The sequence below is a fragment of the Varanus komodoensis genome, unplaced genomic scaffold (genome assembly GCF_004798865.1).
Source record: "Varanus komodoensis strain SLA01 unplaced genomic scaffold, ASM479886v1 scaffold18_1, whole genome shotgun sequence".
In the NCBI taxonomy this organism is placed as follows: domain Eukaryota; kingdom Metazoa; phylum Chordata; class Lepidosauria; order Squamata; family Varanidae; genus Varanus; species Varanus komodoensis.
Genome location: NW_025335548.1, coordinates 5,452,332 through 5,472,963, shown reverse-complemented (window position 1 = coordinate 5,472,963; position 20,632 = coordinate 5,452,332). Strand labels below are relative to the sequence as shown.

The 20,632-nt window shown below is 42.9% G+C and overlaps 1 protein-coding gene across 1 annotated transcript; it reads right to left on the bottom strand.

The window, feature by feature from the left end:
- Positions 1-570: 570 nt before the first annotated feature.
- Positions 571-20,380, bottom strand: SLC40A1 (solute carrier family 40 member 1). The gene is made up of 8 exons (XM_044427104.1): positions 20,024-20,380; positions 18,872-18,939; positions 11,991-12,150; positions 10,026-10,141; positions 8,467-8,593; positions 6,008-6,253; positions 4,325-4,978; positions 571-2,767 (listed from the first exon to the last, which is right to left on the bottom strand). The coding sequence occupies exons 1-8, from the start codon at positions 20,067-20,069 to the stop codon at positions 2,448-2,450; spliced, it is 1,737 nt and encodes a 578-aa protein (XP_044283039.1). The 5' UTR covers positions 20,070-20,380; the 3' UTR covers positions 571-2,447.
- Positions 20,381-20,632: the final 252 nt, after the last annotated feature.

Genomic DNA, 20,632 nt, shown 5'->3' with positions numbered 1-20,632 from the left:
AAGTACACAACACAAAGGGCCCCATGCAGGGATATCTTCACAGAGCATCGAACTACACACAAAGATCTGTAGCTTCATTCCCGAACCCCATTTAGCAAATACATACAAATTGGGTCCTAGAGAAGGGATCCCCCATCCCCATCTGCAACTGCTAATGAAAACTAGAGAAGTGATCATACATTTGGTAGGAAGCACGTGCCGGGGTGATAGAGACAAGGTTCCTGCCCCCAATCAGCACTCTTTTTCACCCAAAGGAGGAAATCCAGAAGACTGACCATGTAAACATAGAAGACGGCCATTCATCAGTCTATTAACTTGCAGCTGGTCTCCAAAGTCTCAGGCTGACTGGCTCTCACCTACTAGTCTTTTTTATTGGAAAACAAACTATTCTGTGATCCGTCCATAATTAACTATGCTGGAAATGGTTTGTGGTTCTCAGGAAAGGGCTCTGGTATGTTGCTTCATAAATCTGGGTTGGGATTTTTGCATACATCAGAGTAAGTGTTGGCTACATGCTTATGAGTGAGAAGCTGATCACTCCCTGCCCCCCAAATTAAGAAAAGTCAACACTGTGAAAAATAGTTTATATTTATGCAAACAAATATTTTACAAACATTTATCAACAGAGATTCAAAATCATAATGTCGTATCTTAGAAAAATTCCAGAGTGTATACAGTAAAGAGTATTCAACTCTATCAGAAAGCAAAGTGCTTGTAGCAAGGTTACCGCAATTTCCACAAAAGTGCACCAACTTGTTGATGTCATAAGCATTGCACACATTCCTGTACACAGTAAAAAGGACTAAAAAAGCATTTTAACACGTACGGCATTGTCAGTCACTACTGATCATAAAATATTGCTTTTACGGGATCCCACAGTAACACACTTTTTTTAAAAAAATCATTGTTTAAAAATACAATTTTGTAGTTAGTTAAGTTTTAAAGGATGCTTGTAATAAAACAGAGTGCATAAGGATATCGATTGTATAAGACATTTAAAGCTGTAGAGATGTGCCCCAACTCAGAAAATCGGTGAACGAACACAGACTTCTGGCGGCAAATCATCTTTCCGAGTGCTGTCCATGCATGCTTGAAGGGTGCTGCAGAAGCAAAGCCACATGCTGCACATGGGGATGTTCCTGTGGTACTACATCACAGTGGTTCAGTGTGAGCCACTTAACAGATGCCATACACTGTTAATTTTCACCAGACTCCTGCCTCAACATGCAACTGAGGTTGCCCATTGCAAGTTACAAATCATTTGCTACGTTCAATATGTCTGATTTTTCAAAAGTATTGTCATCACTTTTAAAAAAGCACAGACACACAAATTTACACACACACACACACACACACACACACACACACACACACACACAGAGAGAGAGAGAGAGAGAGAGAGAGAGAGAGAGAGAGAGAGAGAGAGAGAGAGACTCTCCAGTATAAGCCCATTTTGAATACTTTGTTCTTCAGCATTTCCTATTCATCTCAAAGAGGGAAGGTCTGTGCAGAGAAACTGTATGTATTTAAGGCTCTTCCTGACATCAGTGGGGCCTTTAAAGTGGTTAAGATTTTCAGCTTAAATAGCCGTGCATATTTAAGTCCATTTAAAAGAAGGCTATTATATCTTTTTCTCTGAAAAACAAATGGATGAATCAACAGTGAGATGGCTAGAGACACACACGCACAGAACACGGTTCCCACAACGCACATACCTGGCCCTTAACACTATGAATTCAAAGCTAGTAAGTATAGCCTTCTTAATATTTTAAAGTCCTATGCTTTACAATGCTATGTTTATAGTTTCTGTTTATACCAGGCTAATATCAGTTTCTGTGAAGTGCTACATATATATTCTACAATATTTTGCATTATTTCTTATTCAAAGAGTATACTAAAGCAACCAAGATGTTTCTCGGGAATTAAACCAAGACTACCATCATGGAAAGAAAGGTTGGTTTTTTTCCCCAACCCAGGCACAAGAAATTGATCAAGAAAGCACATAACTGCTTCTGTTCATTTTGTGTAACATTGTGGTCATGTTTCCAAGCAATCTTTTTCTTTTGAAGACAGAACATAGTACAATTATGTTACATAGAAAAAAAGCCAAAGTTATACTACGCAATATGCAGTACTTTAATTCATTCAGCATGAAATTCTTTGTTTAAAAAAGAATCAGAGATCAACTGTCATTTGTAGTTAACTGTTAACTCCTCAAGAGATCCCCACTTAAATAAATAAGCTATGTCACCTCTGCAGAAACCCACACCTGGTCACCTGCCCAAGGACAGAGGGAGCTGGGAGGCAAGACAGGTTGGAAACTTACAGGAGATGGCAGAACTTTGAGCCCTACTTCTCAAGAGGCATCAGCTGCTCCTGACCCATAACAAAGCAAGGTATTGTACATGCACTGGAAAAACAGACTCGGCAACAATAACTGAGACTTGCTAGACATCTGATGTATTACAAGTTGTTGGGCTGTCAGCAACTGACTTTTGCTGAGGAGTACAGCAAAGAAAGATGTTCCTTCCCAGGGTTTTATAGGCATACCGGAAGTACATGATGTGACCCATTGCAACAAAGGAAACAGAAATTATCACCAGCAGTCCAAAAGCTTCAGGGTTAGGAGCCAGGATGACCATGATAAAATGGAGCAGATCGAGAAGGTAGTTCATGGAGTTCTGGACACCATTTATGATGCCTCTTTCTGATTCTATCACATTTTCTTGGATTAACTGTGTGACTGTCAGGTCAAAGGACCACAGGCCTGTAAAGACAAATAAATGGAGGAGCAGTTTAATTCCTGCTGGGGAAAGATATCGGAGATCTAACACGTTTTAAACAGCTGCAATATTAAAAGAACATGTGTCTCTAAAATTAATACTACTTTTTTCCAGGTGTTGACAAAAATACCCACTATCCCAGTTTGCAAATATCAATTTGAGACAATCTTTGCATTTTGGCCCTTAACTGAAAGTTTTTCATTCACATACAAGTAAAGATTCCCAACTCATTCACCTCTTCGAAAATATGTTGATTGCCTATTATTTGACATTGCAATCCTATTCATGTTGGTTTGGAGGACCCATTAAGTCAAATGGATCTTACTCCCTAGAAAATAGGTTTAGGATTGCAGTCTATAGCCTCCCAGCTCAGGCTAATCATGAAGACATGTGAACTATCAGCATCTAAAAGGTTCGCAGGATGCCCCTTACCTTCTAACAAGGGTTCTGGTACTAATGCACAATTTTGCTTCAATTACTTGTTTTACATGATATGACAACCCATTTATGAAATGTACTAATACGATGAAAAACAGTGGCAGCTGCTCCAACATGCTGCTTGAGCACTTTTGGGGGGGACTTTCACTGGCTGTCAACTCAGATATTAACTGTTCTCCAAAAAAGGGAGGGGAAGCAAAAATGGGTTCATAATACTACTGGGAAGAGGACCCAAGGGAGAGCAGGGTGGGCCAATGGTCAAAGTTAGGTTGACATTCTTGTTTGGAAGTCATTTTTTGCAAGGACTCATAAATTTTGCAAGGACTATGACGGAACCAGAGGTTTTATTCCCTAAGCAGGAGCAACTCCAAGGAGAGGTCATCTCAGAAAGCTCCTGCTGATGAAAAGGGACTGGGGAAATAATTTTGCCAAGTTGGGTAACTATGCAACCTCTGGAACCATCTCCACCACTGTTCCAAAGGACCCCCAACCCTCCAAATTTGCGGAGGGAGAGGGGAAAATCAGGAAAAATCACCATTGTTTGGTCAGTGAAAAAGCTAAGCCTATCAAAAGGATCTTGCTGATACAACAAGTCCTTTCAACCATAAGAGACTATTTTAACTACAATTTATGCATAAGTGGTTTTACCTCTAGGAGAGGCCTGGTGTTTTTTGTACATTCCATTAATCTTGAAAAAGTGGATAAGAACAAGAACCATATTTGAACTGCAATCCTGAGCACACCTTGAATTTCTTCTTGGGAAATATGCACAGGATTGTGTTGTTAAAGTTCTCTGTAAATAACTGATTTAAGCAACAGCATCGACAACTACCAGAGAATTACTTGTTTTTATTTGACACAAGGATGCTGAGCCTCAGGCTCTCCACCCCGCATTCTAAAAGGATGAACCACATCCCTTAAAGGCAGAAAGAGCTTCCAGCTAAAATATGCCAGACTTTGGACTGCTACACTCCATCTTCTCTTGGGGTCCCAGTCCTCACATGTATTAGGCCCCATGAGGTTCAGTGAAACTGGGCTGATGAGGTTTGACAACCCTGATTTAAAGCAACAGGGCACTTTCGAGACAGGACCTATCAACTTACCCACTCTTGCAGCAATGACTCCAGCAAACAGAAGGCTAACAGAGATGAGAGGCACGGTGTCAGGAGCCAGCCCTGGATCAGAAGAAGTCCCATTGACCAAGGGAGGCGTTTCAGTTGTGAAGGGCATTTCAACGAGACTGCCTTCAGGTGCCATAGTAGGCAGTGGGCTGCTTTCAAACAATCTAGCACTGATGTCGGCAAATGGAGAAACGGTCAGATCCAAAGGGCTTCCAGGCATGAACACCGAGATCACACACAAAACCAGAGAAGCCAGCTGCGCTACTCCGGAGATGACGCCTGTCTGGACCAGCCCACACTTCTGACGCAGCCTGGTGAAAGCGACAGTGCCCATGATTCCAGTTACGGCAGAAGCCCCCATTAGGAAGCTGAGTGTGGAGCCACTCAGACCCTGAGTGTATGCATAGCCCGTAGTAATGCAATCAAAACCCAGAACGGTCATGTACAGGAAGGCAAGAGCCATGCCTGCAAGGAACACGGACTGGTTGTAGTACGCAACCCATCCACCACGGAAGGTACTTAAAGGCTCAGCCATCCGAGAAAGACAGCTAACTTTTTCCTCCTGCTGGGGCTCCAAAATTTTTACATCTTTCTCGCCAATTAACTGAACTCCTTCAGCAGGCTTCAGTTCACCATCTGTGGATGGAGAGAGAAGCAAAATATTATCAAGTCAAAACATCCCATATTCTTTAGGTTAAAATTTCATTGGGACCAGTCCTTTATTTCAGCAGTGGCTTCTAAAATCATTGAAATAAAGTACATGTCCAGACAGAAGTCCAGTGAGCAACACACTCAGAACTCAGCCAAACATATTTTGTCATACATTTTATCATACTCCATAGCTAAATTAGTTACTCAAATCCTAAAAGTCTGACTTAAATTAGAGATCCAGAGAACAAAGTGCACCTGAGTCTAAAGTATTTCTATGTGAAAATAAGTGGGAATGATATAAAATGGAGCACTTTTATAAGTAGTATATGTATCAGTAGGGTGTTCATTGCAAAACAATGTTTTGTCTTGAAACAGAAAGACATTTGAAGCCCCTCATTGGTTTCATTACCAGGACTCTAATACATGACTTGGATCCAATGCAATCCATCTCCATTTGTGGAAGGGTTCTTTCTGGTTGTAAAGACTACTCCACACAAGCAGAGGTTTCTGCAAATGGAAAGAGGATGATTTCTGCTTCCCCTAGCAGCCTCCGGTACTACCACCCAGCGTGTTTCAGGAAGTCTCCCAGTCATGCGGAGAACATTCTGGAAAAGAACCAGAGGCTGCCCCCTTCCATTTTTCAGAGTCATTGAGTGTGGAATTCTGGGGAAATAACACAACCCAGGAAAATGACACAGTAACACCACTGTGATATGCCCTCATTTATGCATGCAATATATAGTTTCCGATGTACCCAGAATTTATAAAGCTTTACTTAAGAGAACACAGGTTGGGGTGATGGCTAAGCCGAGAAAAACTTGCAGACTTCGAAAAATATTATTATACTACAATAAATCTTGGAAGAATTCTCTGAAAAATAACAACCACAATGCTATATACCCTTGTCTGGGAGTAAGTCCTACTGGACTTAACAGGCTTATGTTTGAGTAAAAAAATAAAAGATTTGATAAGTCATTTTTATGTGGTGAAAGACACTTTTAGAAATCTTGGTACCTTTCTGTACATTCAGCTGTTTCAGTTCTGACTCCTCAGCCTTTGAACCAGCCTTGTGAGCCAAGGCAGGGGTTTTCTGGTAAACTTTCCAGAGGAGCATGTATTCTGCACACATGGAAATCAAGTTCCAGCCAGAAATGAATCCACAGCCAATCACTGGTGATCCAAAGGTCATTATCTGTCCAACAGCCATCGGGGCCAAGATATTGGTCAGCTGATCAATTCTTCGTATTGTGGCATTCATATCTATAAAGCAACATTTGAAAGCACAAAATTAGTCCTTGCACCTAAGTTAACCTGCAGCCCCAATCTTAAAAGGGGCTTTTTCAGGATAGCACCCATGTTATGGAATACCAGAAAATGGCACTCAATGTGCCTTACAGTCACAATAAAAACAATGCAACAATACATTAAAATCCACTAATAACATAAGTACAGAATTTTTAAAAAGCACTGAACTCAACAGATTCATTTACAAAGCCTTTCTTGAAAAAAGCAGTTTTAGCCTGCCAGGAGAAAGACAGCAGAAAGTGCACCTAGCTTCCCATGGCACGGAGTCCCAGAGCCTAGGAACAATAACTGAATCAGCTGTGCTATCAAAAATGCCTCTGAAGGCAACATCAAAGAAGTCCGCCTCCAAAATTCTTAAGAACTGGGCAGGCCAGAAGAGGAGAAGGGAGTCTTTCTCATATCCTGCTCCAAAGCTACGTAAGGCTTTCTTGGTTGTAACTGATCTTAAAACTCTGCCTGGAAAACAGACTGCTAGCCAGTGAGGCTTCTGTAACAAGGGGATTACTTGCTCTCTGTAACCAACCATGGCCAACAGCATCCTGCACCCACTCGAGTTTCTGAACAGTTTGGAAAGGCAGACCCACATAGAATCGGTTAAAGTAGACCATACAGGATGTAGCTAAGGCACATGGGACTGTAGCCAGACCAGGCATCTGCTGCGTATGCTTAAGTTCACAAGCTAAGCCCCGGACATGACGGGGTAGCCACCTGCTTGATCTGATGACAAATGCAGAACACAGCCTTGCTTCATAAGGATGGAAGGAGAAGAGCCTGGATGGAGCCTAACACAGGCAAGCCACTGTGCCAAAGGCAAGGACCTTGAGTCCCACTGATTAGATGGCAGCATTCAGCCTACCCAAGCAATTAAAATGCATACAGCGTGATCTAGATTCTTAAGCAGCTTATCAGTCAATTAATTCCTTTATGAAAAACCACTGCACTCCCTCAAACCGGTTCTGTGGTTGCACTATGTGCAACCGTCTCCTGAAATTAATGGGAGTGTCACCTGGAAAGACTCAATAACTCTCACTCCTTAAATATATTTTATGATGTATTATAATAATTGCCTTAAAAAGCTATCCATACACATCTTGGTCTCTTCCTGATTCCAAAAAGCTTTCTCTTACAAATCACTTGGAATCTGACTTAATTCTAATGAGCACATCAATCCTCTAGATTTGTTGTGCTTAAAAGTTTTCTGCATCCATCGATCGATATCCTCTCAAAGTTCCAGTTACTGCTGTCATTTTAAAGCTGCAGGGGTTTTAACTGCAATGGAGCTGCTCTGTGAATTTTTTAAAATTAAAAATCTGGGTATTCTACACCTGGATAAATGCATTCCTAAAAAAGATATCTGGAAATGAGAGTGCAAACATAATAAAAAATTAAGCTATTATGAAAAATATAGGAGCATTTTGTTTTTGTCCTTGTTATGTGCCGTCCTCTCCAACTTGGGACGATCTTAAGAGCCAGTGTCCTCCTCCTCCTCGGACAGCCCTGCTCAGCCCTTGTGAGCTCAGGCTGTCACTTCCCTTATGGAATCAATCCATCTCAATACTGGGCTTCCCCTTCTTAGTCTGTTTTAAGAAATGTGAATTGCATTACATGTAAACACCCAATGCCTGTTTGGGAACCATTCTGACTTTTAGTTTCAGGTACAAAAAATGTCTAAGACTGAAATCCGAAGCACAGCTCTCCTACCAGTTTCCACTACGGCTTTAGCAGGGTAAGGATACTGAAGACTGGAATTTAAGGGAGGCAATACAGATTATTCATCTTTTTGCAAATTATGTTGGCATGAACTCGTCTTACTCAACAGAAGTAACATGACTCTTTAACACTGCAAATAATATTCTAGCACAATGTGACGACTTACTGGCTCTAAGCACGTCTTGCTAAAAACCTCTGTTTGCTCAAGTTTAACAGTGTGATTACTGAACTATAACAAGGACTGAGGACCATAATGACTATATGACCACATGGTATAATTCACTGTTCCCTTGCCTTCTCTAATCAGAGGAAAAGTAAGAAAAGAATATAAACAGTCCTTTATAATCCAGGTTTGACTCATGACTCTTGCATACCAGAAAAATGTGCTGATTTCAGTGTTTCAATCCACATACTCAGAGACAAACAGGTTAAGATAACCAAAAGTCATTATACATCACCTGCCAATTTGTTTCTATTTTCACCAGCAACGACGACAACCCAGTCTCTCTGTATAGTAATTGATGTGGCGGTACTAGCTAAATTTGCTATGTTCGCTATTGTGATGACTAGAATGTAGCACAAGGTCTGTGGAAATGAAAATGTTTTTTACATATAAGAATGAAGGAAGGAGAAAAACAACAATTATTCTCCCTTGAACTGCAAAATTGTTTTTTTCCAAGAGTTGTATTTAGATATCCACCCATGCTAGGAAGCAGACAGAAGCTGACTTTCCTACTCCCTCCTCTCCAATCAGTCCCCAAAAACCATAAAAATATTTCCCCAAAGAATCTTGAGATTTAGCTGAGGTTCCACCAGGTTTCCCACAAGCCAAATTCATCTGCTGTTCACCTCCTTTTATGGGCAGAAATCTGGATCCTTTTATACCAAATATGGCAATGGGTATATTGAGCAAAGGCTCCCGGCATGGAAAGTCACCTCTTGCTGAGCTAATTGCTGTTGCCTATGCATGGGTTCATCTTGGCTATCTCAAAAGCTGTCCTATGACTTTCCTGCCCTCCATGTAGATCTAGAACTAGAACTCACAAAATCATTAAAGTAAAAGAAAATTAAACAGCACGTGTTTTGCTTAGCAGCAATAACAACATTTCCTCAGCTGAGATAATCCAACAAATCAATGTGTACAGGAGCCTTCCCAACTTTGTGTCTGCCAGATATTGTGGATAACTATTCCCATTAGATTGGGCAGCATCACCAATGCTTAGAGACAATGGGGACTGTGGTACAGATGCTCTGGAAAGAGCCAGGTTGGAAAAGGGGGATGTGAAGGACCATGAAAACAGCCCTGCAGTTCTGGCTTGGACAGCACCTGCTTATCCTGTCTTCCCATTTCCATTGTCCAGCAAGCCATGGCCAGCACGAAAGAGGAAATGGAGGGAAGCGTGTGTGATTCAGGCCTCATCTTGAACTGACACAGGGAGAGGGTAGTCAAGGCAACTCTCTGGCTGAAGCTCATTTTATCCTGTGCACAGGCATCACTGAGGCCCCTTTCCTTATGTTTCACTTCCTCCACTCATCAAGCATTAGGAACGGATCCCAATACAACCTTAGTTAACGCACACCACAGAATAAAAAGATGCTATGAGTAAAAGCAAAGACTGCTCACTAGCACTGCAGTCCTATGCATGCTTGTTTGGAAGAAAACCTCCCTATTTTCCATGGAAATTACTACCAAGTACATGTGTACAAGGCAGCACTCTAAGGTTCTTTATTGCTCTTTGTTATTCAAGATGGTCTAATATGCAGCTGAGAGGCAAATGGGTCCAATCCTATCAGCATAGCAAAAAACCCCCCCGAAAAAACTGTGTTGTATAAGCACTGACGATAGTTTATTAGATCAAATCTAGGGGCTATTATGACCCAGTAAAGTTTAAACTTGACTGAAATAAATATAGTGGTATTAAAAAAACAAATGCTTATAAGTGGGTTTTCAAACAGACAACTTTAGAACAAAAGGCTTTGCAAATGTTTTAAAAAGTTTTAAGGTTTGTGCACTTACAAGAAGCCACCCTTGATATAAGGCCACAAGGTCAGCTTTATACAGGAAGACAATCATCAGAAGGATGCCACACGAAATGACAGATGCATTCTGCACAACAAGGGATGTCTGAGCCACTGTTTAGGATAAAGGGGAACAGGGAAATCACACTTTAGGTCATGTCAACATTGACAGAGGGAAATATGCAGACATTCCAAAGATGCTCCAACTTATCACACAACTTTAACTTGAGAAACAGAATTTACAAAGCAAAGCCTGCTCCACATATCCCGTCCGCAGGCTTGCGAGTCGTTTGAGTCACTCTGCTCTGCACTGCTTTTAATGCATGTTGATTTCATGTTGCATCCCTATCCTAAAAACATTCATATGGACGTAGACTCAGGATGCCCCCAGAGAAGGCTTTTATCGCACAACTGTTCTGCTCATTCCCAGGACTTAACAGCAGGATCCAGACGACAAAATCTTCCATTTGTGCCCCTCCTGTGTTTCCCCACCACTTCTTCTGCCTCGTCATTCTCCCCCAAAAATCTGCTAGGGAGAAAAGCGTGGAATAGCTGTGCAAGGCCTTTTGACTAGTAACACTGAGAGCCCTCTGTCTGGAAGTAGCCTTGAAGACCAGACAACATTTCTACAACAATATTCATGACACAGTATATTGGCTCCAGTCTGCTTTCAGGCGTGCAAAACACCACGTGCACTCACTATTATGATTTCCATTGCAACATTTCCTACTGCTCAATCTTCTAAGACTCCAAGGTTGTAAGTGGACCCAATGGGCACAGTTGCACATGATGCTAACCTGCCCCAGCAATAAGCCACAGTGAATTGGCTCTTGTGAGAACAGCGCGCAGTGAGCCCTAGGAGCCGATCAAGCTTACCTCTCTGCTCAGTCCGTCCAGTATCCCAGGGGACACCCCAGGAGGGATGTATCCCCCACTTCTGGCCATGAGCCATTTCAGGCGGGCCATGGCTTTTCCCTTTTACAGGTTTTCTTTGGAAGGGTGTTTGGGGGAGATCCCCCTTTAAGGTTCCCCAGCAGGACCTTGAAGGGGCTGCTCAGAACTTTTCTTAATTTTTTTTGCATGCATAAAAATGTGTGCAAAAACAGATTTTAAAAAACCAGCACAGTTGTGCCACAGAACTGCAACTAGGGTTAGAAGCCGCTGCAGGGGCAGTGCCCAAGGGAGCGCCCCAGCCAAGCCTCTGGACACGACACCCCTCCCCTATTTGGTTCTATTTGACAGCTTGCAGAAACCGAAGGCATGAGGGATCTTTGCTGAGAAGGATTGTCGGGGGCAGGGAAGGATTTATGGATCCTTCCCAGCAAGTTCCTGACAAAATTCCCATTGGTGATATCCTGTAGAAACAGACGTTTGTCATTTTAGCACCAAGAGCTAGCACAGCAAAATCAAAAGGGAAGGAAATGTAAAGTGAGGCTATTATCTCTCCTGGAAGGTCTTCCACTTATTTTAATAGGACTCACTTTCACATCTGTTTATGAAGGTCATAGGGGAAGCATACTTATTAGAAAATGGATTGCACCTAAATTGATTGAATTAGCAGTCAGTTTCTAATGCACATTAACTGGTAATAGGTTCCACCGACTGCTTGGAACTAAATACACAATAATACACATGTCTACTCAGACATGAGGTCCACAGAGTACAAATGGGCTTGTTATGTAGCCTGCTCTCATCTTACAAACCAATTTAAGAACTAACTAGATTGAGCTGCATTTTTGTAACCATGGTCTAGGAAGGGTACTGTGTGCCTGGAAAAAGCACTTCATTTTTAGATTTGGCACCAAATGAGTATTAAATAGTACAACTAGTGTCTCTTGAAAAAAACAGAAAGTTTGCAATTAAATCTTCATTGTCGCTGTTTCACCACTTCCCATTTCGTTCATGGTTATTTTCCTTAATAGATGCAGATGTCCTTCAGTGAAACCACGAGGACATTACTAACCTTTCAGCCTTGGGTTCTTGTCCACCCAGTCTCCAATAATGGCTCCCAGTAGAAGAACTGACCCTGCCACAACCAATCCATAAACAGCAGTCAAGAGCAAACTGTTTCCATAGAGTTCAACCAGGAAGACAGACACCGCAAAATGCCACATACGATCTCCCTAGGAAAAATATATTTAGTTTAACATTAATCAATTATATATCATAGGCCGACTATAGCAATTTAAGATGCTCACGGAGTATGTACATTGCTTTGTGTCTACATTTTGAAGAGACTCTTGGAAAGGACACCCTCAATGGGCCGCCCATTCTTGAGTGGTCTCTTCTGTTTACAGTCACCGCTGTCTATTTGCTTGCCCTTCCCTCTAAGACTGATCTGCACCACTATCAGAAGAAAAGAGCAAGAGAAGTGGTGGCCGCTGCTCTCTTTCCCTTGATATTGTTACTCCGCGTGCTTCTGGAGCAAAACAGGAAGTGAGCAGCGAGAAAGAGAAGAAGGAGAAGCAAGGCTAGCAGGACTTCTAGTGGCATGTACACCAACCCTGATCGCCTAAGCTATTCATACACAGTTTCTGAAAAGCAAATCTTTGAGGTTCGTTCTGCCACTGTGGCACACTAGACTGTGAGTACCTATCACAAATGACCGACAGCAACTTTCCCCAATCTTGTGCCTTCCAGACATGTTTGGACTGCAACACCCAGAATTCCCAGTCAGTCAATGGCCCGGCTGGATGGGAATTCTGGGAGTTGCAGTCCAAGTGCCTCTGAAGGCCACCAAGTTGGGGAAGGCTGACCTCCAGTCTATAGTCCACTGATACGCTAAGCAAATCCATATTACTAGTACAAAAAACATCCAATGGCTAAAATGCTATGCACTTTCACCAAGGAGTCTACTGAACACAGAAGAACACAGTTTTGGAGTAACATTTGTACAAGACTGTGCTATACTACTGCAACTGTCTTTCATATACTTAACACAGTGCAAATTCCACTGAACCCCGTAGGGTTTGTCAACCAAGGGCCCATACAGTCCATCCCTCTAGTTTACCAGGGGTTTGGCAGAGGCCCATAAGCAGGGCTTAAATGCAAGAGCACCTCCTATGTGTTTCACCAGCAACTGGCATTTGGGGGCACACTGCCCGTTACTGAAGTATTGTAGGCCTCATCGCTCATGGTACCTGCACCCTCTGTTAATTTGTTAAAACCTGCCTGAAGTTGCTGCCCATCACATCATCTTCTGAAAGTGAATGTCACAGTTTATGGACTGTGTGAAGAACTACTTCCACATGACTGTCCTGGATTTCCTACTGCATAACCCTGGATTGCACAATTATGAGAACAGTGATTTCAATCGATTTTATTTAAATCAAACCCACCCTGTGAGGAAGCTTAAGTGATTAAAATTATTTTACTCTTAACCAAAGTAAATAAACAGAACTGTACCTTGCTTCTCTCAGAATGGCATTAATGAAGTAGGAAATAAGACTATCTGGCATGAACTTAATGAAAGTTTAGTGAAAAAGTAGCATTTGTTCAGTACACACATTTATTTGGCTCTGAAAAGGTTTGTCAAACATGGATAGTTTGGTTTTCCTATGAAAAATAGTAGTCTAACCCTAATTTTTATATTGAATTAAATATTCATTAATGGTATCTGATATACTTACCCACACCTCAAATACAAATGAGCATAACAAGAATCCCTTGCTTTCTAATTAATAACCAAAATTAAGCCTGCTATGTTTAAGTACCCATTAAATTCAAGCCAGTGTACAATGTTGTCCTATTACCTACTTTTCGAATGAACTATTTTAAGGATATGTTTCTTTTTCCTCTAAAAAGTTAATTTTATTAATCCATAACATATTAATAATTCTTTGCTGTTTTCCCATATAAAAGAGGAAGGCCACAAGCCAGACACAGAATGTCATCCTAGGTGGCCCAAGCAATTTAAATCAGGGAATTTTCATAGTGTTTTGCCTTAATACAAACTCCACAGCCATTTCAACATTCTGTGTTTTACTTCAGAAGCAAGCCCCAGTGAAATCAATGGGACTTGCAGTCGTTATTTGCCTGAAATCCCAATGCTACTCCCATTTTTCATAAAATCAAGAGGTGGTCCAACGAAAGACTCTGGACCTGATCGCCAATACCTCGCAAACTGGAACAAGCTGCCCATGGCTCAGCAGGACTAGCACTTTTCTCACCAAGTCACTTACCCATTAGAACAGGGATGAGGAACCTGTGGCCTTCCAGATGCTGCTGAACACCAAATCCCATTAGCCTCAGCTAGACCAGCCAATTGCAAGGAACAATGAGAGTAGTAGTTCGTCAACATCACAGGTTCCCCACCCCTGTGCCAGGGAGAGAAGGGGAAACTGGAACGTTTTTAATACAATTTCCCACTCCCTCAAAAAGTGGACGAAATAAACAGAAGGACTATGAATTTAGCTCCATGAGGCATTTATTGTGTGCTTGCACTTCCTCACTCACAATAGTTGGCAACTGTTTTACACAGCAGCAGCAGCAGCCACTATCATCTTTGCAACCATTTCCACAGATTTTTTTATACTGAGAAACATCTAGTGCTAGTTGTGAAATAAATAAAACCCTTGTGTATTTGCACAATTCTGCTAGAACACAGTGCCACCCAGTGCTTGTGTACTGAAATATAAAAAAGGCAGAGAAGGAAAAGCCCCAGAAAAAAATGAGTTGATCTTAAAGTCTAAAGGAGCCAATCTTAATCCCTCAAGGAATCTGGAAGCAGAAGCAGCAGCCTCAGTAAAGGGTGGGTTAAATGCCTTATGTAGGAAAAACTATTTATCAGTGACAAAGTACCTTCTTGGCATACAGAAGATTCCAGATTCAACCCCCAGCATAGGAGGATCTGATAGCAGGAGATCGGCCACAGCCGATTCCTGGTCAAATACAGCGTTAAGTTAGAGGGACAAACAGTCCGAGCTGCTATGAGGCTGCTTCCTAGGCTTCCACTTGGGAAGAGAATTCCCATACACTGCAATATGCACAAGGCTATCCTCTCTCAAGAATGTCAGGGTTAGTGCCTCCTCTCCCTCCAGGTGCTCAATAAAATTATCCCCCCTCCATCTATGCATGCATAGGACCTGATCACAATAGATAACTGCCATGCAAAATCTATTTCTAGATGTGCCAGCATTTGGGTATCAATTAGCAGAACTAGAGGTGATGCAACACCAACTGTTAGAGTATGTTTCTCACCCTTCTCTGAATGATGCCCATAAACTGGGCTGCAAACAAATTAAGAGCCATCCATCTCCATGAACACAGCTGGAGGTTTGCTCTGCACTGAGGAGGGAGCTGCAGTGGCAAGGAAGTCCGGGGAAGTTCAGAGGCAGTTAGCATTTGAGTGCCAGGACCCATTACAAGGAGGGCATCTCATTCTGCATGTGCAAACAGGCAGGCTCAATTGCTACCTCTTTCTATGGTTTTTGCCCACGGTTCCTCAAAACGAAACAATTCCATTTCTTAATCAGTCTAAAGCAACCAGCTTAAGTATGTTCAGCTTCGACTTCCTTCCCCTCTCTTGTGCAACACGCTCCATGCTTTGTTTGTTTTTCCTCCAAGTTTATGGCCAGTTTCAGTTCAGAGTCCAGAAATGTATTTTTAGGGCAATAGGATAAAGACCTTTTAAAAAATGAATGTATTTTAAGGAGTCTGAAGATCTTGCCAAAATTAAGAGCCAAAGATGCCCACCAGCAGAGCAGAACTGTGTGCACAGCTAAAAACAGTTTTAAAAGGCTTTGCCATAATGGATCCCCTGGCTGTAAAAGAAGCAGCCAGATTTAAACAGAAATGTAAGCTGTCAGCTCCACTGGGTGAACAGCTACACTGAACCCGTTCAAAATGACTTTTGCTGCACATGTGCTTCATCCATGTTATGACAGCCTAGAACTGCAGCCAAATCCTGTTAAGGTCCTTTGATTTTGATATGACATATAAAGGCACCTGTTTATAGTCACACTGATGCCCATAGGCGTTATGGTACTTCATTCTAGCTGCTTCATGCCCCAGGTATGTTTGGTGAGTCTGGGAGCTCTCTTGAGACGCCAGTGGACTGAAAGTTAGAACCTAAGCTTTACAAAAGGGAGAACAGCAAAAAAGACGTCTCACTGAAGCGCCAGTCCTTTAACATTTCTACCTCCATGCAACAGCAATCTTAGTGGCTTGGTTATGCCAGTTCATCTCCTTATCTGGAGATTCTCTGCAAATGGACATTGTGCGATATGTTTTTTCCAGGTTCAGCAGTAACCTGCCTCTGACTATGAGCTGCTAGGGAAAAGGTCTACTCCCTTGTGGGCATCTAGTTGGTCAAAGCAGGAGCAAGAGACTGCACTAGACAGGCCTTTAGTCTGATCCAGCAGGGCTCTTTCTTATGCCCTTACAGATTATTTATTTATTTAAAACATTTGGATGCTGCCCAATTGTGCCACAGCACCTCTGGGCAGCTTGCGACACAAGATAAAAACACAACAGACGCGATAAAAACTGTATCAACTGTATACAATATATTAAAACCAAGTCTAAAAGAAAATAAGGAAGGCACCAGGCGGATCTCCTTGGGGACAGTATTCCAAATATGGGGAGCAGCTGCAGGAAAGCCCTCCTCCTAGCGGCCATGCCTCCCCCTCCCTAAGCAATCGCTCGCGCAGGAGGGCCCCCTGCACAGTTCTCAAAGGCCAGGGAGGCACGTAGGGGTGCAGGCGCTCCCTAAGATAACCAGGGTGCACCGTCCCTTCACTCATTTATTAAGGCAGTAGAAGAATCACTCTAGAAATGCAACTGGCTTGAATGACTCTGTGAAAAAGATTCCTTCAACAGGATCTTCTGCTTTAATAAGGTATCGATCTTATTAGGTTAAGTATCCTACTTAGACCCACACTGGGATTATACACAGTCTCACAAGATGTTGCTGGTACATTTTTATATTAATAGATATAACCATATGCAACCACAGGCTTCACTGCCACATCATGCTAGCAGAAATCCATTAGTACAATGGGACTTTCTCCTCTCCTCCTCTTCTTCCCCCTAAAAAGCTGTCTGCACTACCCAGATTTGTTCTGAAGGGTTTCACAACTCTCTAAAGCAGGTTTTAAGAGAGGATGAAGGGGAATCACAGACACCTTCCCAGTTCTCCCGATGAAATTGCTTCTGTTAGCAGAACAACACAACTGGATTCAAAGAACAAAGATCATGGTGTAAATCTGGATCAATCATTATTTCTTAACCAATGCTACCTTAGAGCTATTGTGAGAATAAATGAACAAAACTCCTTGGAAGAAAGGCAAGACAAAATGTATTGCAATTTAATGTGATTAAAGGAGCAATCCTATGTTTATACAGGAAAAATCCTGCATTTTCTGGCATTTCCTAGACAGCATGACTAGCTGAGGAATGCTAGAAGTGGAAGTCTTTTCTGTCCAGATATAGGTAAGACTGCACTCTCAATGGGCTTATACTTGAAGTGGAGTTTTATAAACATATAAAATTGCAGGTGAAGATGTGGCAAATGAATATCTAAATATCTAAAACAGATGCTTTCCCAAGATTTCACACAGATATTCATTTTGGTAACTATTACTTTATTAAACTATAGGTTTATTATAAAGGCAATCAGTAACAACAGGAGACCAGAATATATAGTAATCAAACTACTAAGCTTAAACTGAGTAGTCAGTTTTTAGCATAGCAGAGGAAAATCACCAGGCTTTTATTTGAATTAGGACAGAGGTTCCCACATGCAGATGGGGGACTGTTGTTTGGACATGAAAAGTGTCCTATCCACCTCCCACTTGCTAAGGAAAAAGCTTCCTCGAACCACTGACTTTAAGCAAACTTTGAACCATTAGTTTCCAGAAATTATGTAGTTTCTACATAATTCATAATGCAGAACCTCAAACTTCTTATCTACAGATCATCAAAGGAGATTGAAAGTCAGCTAATCTAGACTTTTCAGTACAAGCCTCACAAAGGAGAGATTATAAAATACGCTTTATTCTGGATTCATTACTTTCTTTGTTAAGCAGTCTTAACAATTTTACCATGACTTCAAGTACTTTCACTCCAATTCTACACATGTTTATCATCATCATTATTATATTGCATTTCTATCCCATCTTTTATCCTCCTGTGAGGAATGCAAGCTCCATTTTGTCCTCACAACAATCCTGTGCAGTCGGTTAAGCTGAGAGTGAGTAACTGGCCAAAGTCATCCAGTGAGCCTCATGGCCAACCGGTGACTAGAACTCACAACTCCCAGGTCCCCAGTCCAACACTTTAACCAACATGCCACGCTAGATTTCCCAGTCCAACTGAGCTAAATGACGTAAGGACTGCACCTTATTATTATCAAAAGGGAAAATTTATTAATTATTAATAATCCACTTAACAGCTGTAGAGCCATAAAGGTGGATAGGCAGAAAAAACTGTACAGCTCTCAGTGTTGGTAGTTGTAGGACCTTTTCTGTCCAACCGTGCATATGACTGCATGTTAAAAGACTCGTGCTGCAGTCTTCTAGTCACTTCTAGTCACGGGGGTAGGTTTCACTGAGTTGACAGCTCTAAGATTACACTGTTGGGCTCTGATCTTAATCATGGTGCCACTGAAATCCATAGGATTTATTAAAGTATTTATGATCGCTGTATAATTAAGCATACATAATTTTATAATGATGATGGAATCTTTTGTGACATCCTCTTTAACCTCACGGTTCTGTCATTAAACCTCTCTGAATAAAATATACAATAAAAATTTAATTGAACACAATCATTCAGATACTGGTCAGCCAAATGATTGTGTTATGCTTTTTACATACCAGATTATTTCTGTTATATTTTACTTACCCAAGTGGATAAGGAATGTCCAAGATACAGGAGAAATGTTGCAGATCTTAAAAAGCTGGAACAGGATCCTAAGTTGGAAATAATAGAGAACTGCTATAGATAATACAATTATTTTGCGAGTTACTGACTTATTTACTTTGACACCTGTACACTAGTCAAGCATTATCACTGCTATTATTATTTAGTATCACTCAAGTAATGAACTTGAATAGAATGAGTATTTATTTAAGACATAACTGCCTCTTTTAACATTGAATTTCTATTAACTAATAATATGGAAAACAGCCTTTTCCAAACATGTTTCCCTCCAGATATAGGGGAATAAAACACCCACTGAGCCTTCATAGCCATTACCATCTCGGCTGGGGCACTGGGAGCTGTAGCCTGGCACATCTAGAAACTGACTGGGAAAAGCTGAAGCAGTCTATTTACATGTTGACAGCTACGGTCTGGCACAAAGCTTGCCATGCGCTGCCTTAGCTCTATCTGCATCCCTGCCTTTTGCGCCAGAGGTATTTTCAGGTGCAAGAAAGTGCTGCTGCCCAGAACACTTACAGCTGGGTATGGTCTACCCGAGTTGCTTCCTGTATGCCATGTTAAGCAAAAAGTTCACCTAAATTCTAACATCAGTCCTAAACATCTAGCTCTCAGCACCTAACTCCACACAGGCAATTTTGCGGTACACCTGTTTCTTCATTTCAACAATGGTAATGCAAGAAAAAAGCCACTCATTGTTCCTTTCTTGGCCAGGATCCCATGCAGCCTATTTATTAACTAATAATAAATATTTATCGTTCAGTTTTAGCTTATTCTTGGAACGCAAGGCGCTTTCTGCACTCTCCTCTTCGCTATTCTGCCCGCTCATCCTATCCCGAGGTGGACTAAACTCCGGTCTGGATCCCCCTCCGCCGTGGGGCTCGCCCCCCTGCACGCCGCCCAGCAAGCCCTTCAGCCCCCCACCCCGCGCGCAGAGATCCCCGCACACACGTAACGCGCACACGCAAGCTGGGCTTGCCTTCACTTCCTGCAGGTCTCGGCCGGCCTTCGGTGGACGAGGCAAGTCGCCTCCGCAGCGGCGCCCCCCGCCGCGTCTCCCGCAGACGCCCCCGGCCGCGCAGCCCCCGCCTCCCTCGCCCCCGCCCTGCCACTCACCGCAGCATCCTCGCTCGTTTGGCTGCTCCGCCGCTGGGCGAGCCATGGTTATCTGGGCGCGCCGGGGTTCTGCGTGCAGCGCCTGTTGCTATGAAGCCCCTGCGCTCGGGCAGGCAGGAGGGAGGGTGAGAGACGTGCGCCCAAAATACAAGGGCGGCCGCCGCCGCCACCGCCGCAACAACAACCGCGACAGCGCCGGTGGCCGAGAGAGCAGAGCAGAGCAGAGCGGAGCAGACGGACGCAACGGCTTGCTTCTGTTTTGGTCTTTCCCAACTTAGCTATCACTGTAGCTGAAGTTGGAAAGCGATGGCCGTATGCGCCGCGGCTTGCGAGGGCCCCCCGCCAGGCGCCCACCACCCTCCCCTTCTCCGCAGCGCAGCCCGCCAGCCGCAGGCACTCCGCTCCCTTTTGCCCCGGCGCCCGGGCGAAGCGGCCCTTTATGAAGCGGCGGAGGCGAGGGGCCGAGCGGAGGTGGCCTCGATCCGGGAATGGCCTATCAGCGGCCGGCTAATCTGCATATCCCCTCCCGTCCTCCTCGGCCCGGGCTGTGCGGAGAAAGGACTGGCTGGAAGCGGAGAGCGAGCCTCGGGGACGCGGAGTGCCCTTTGG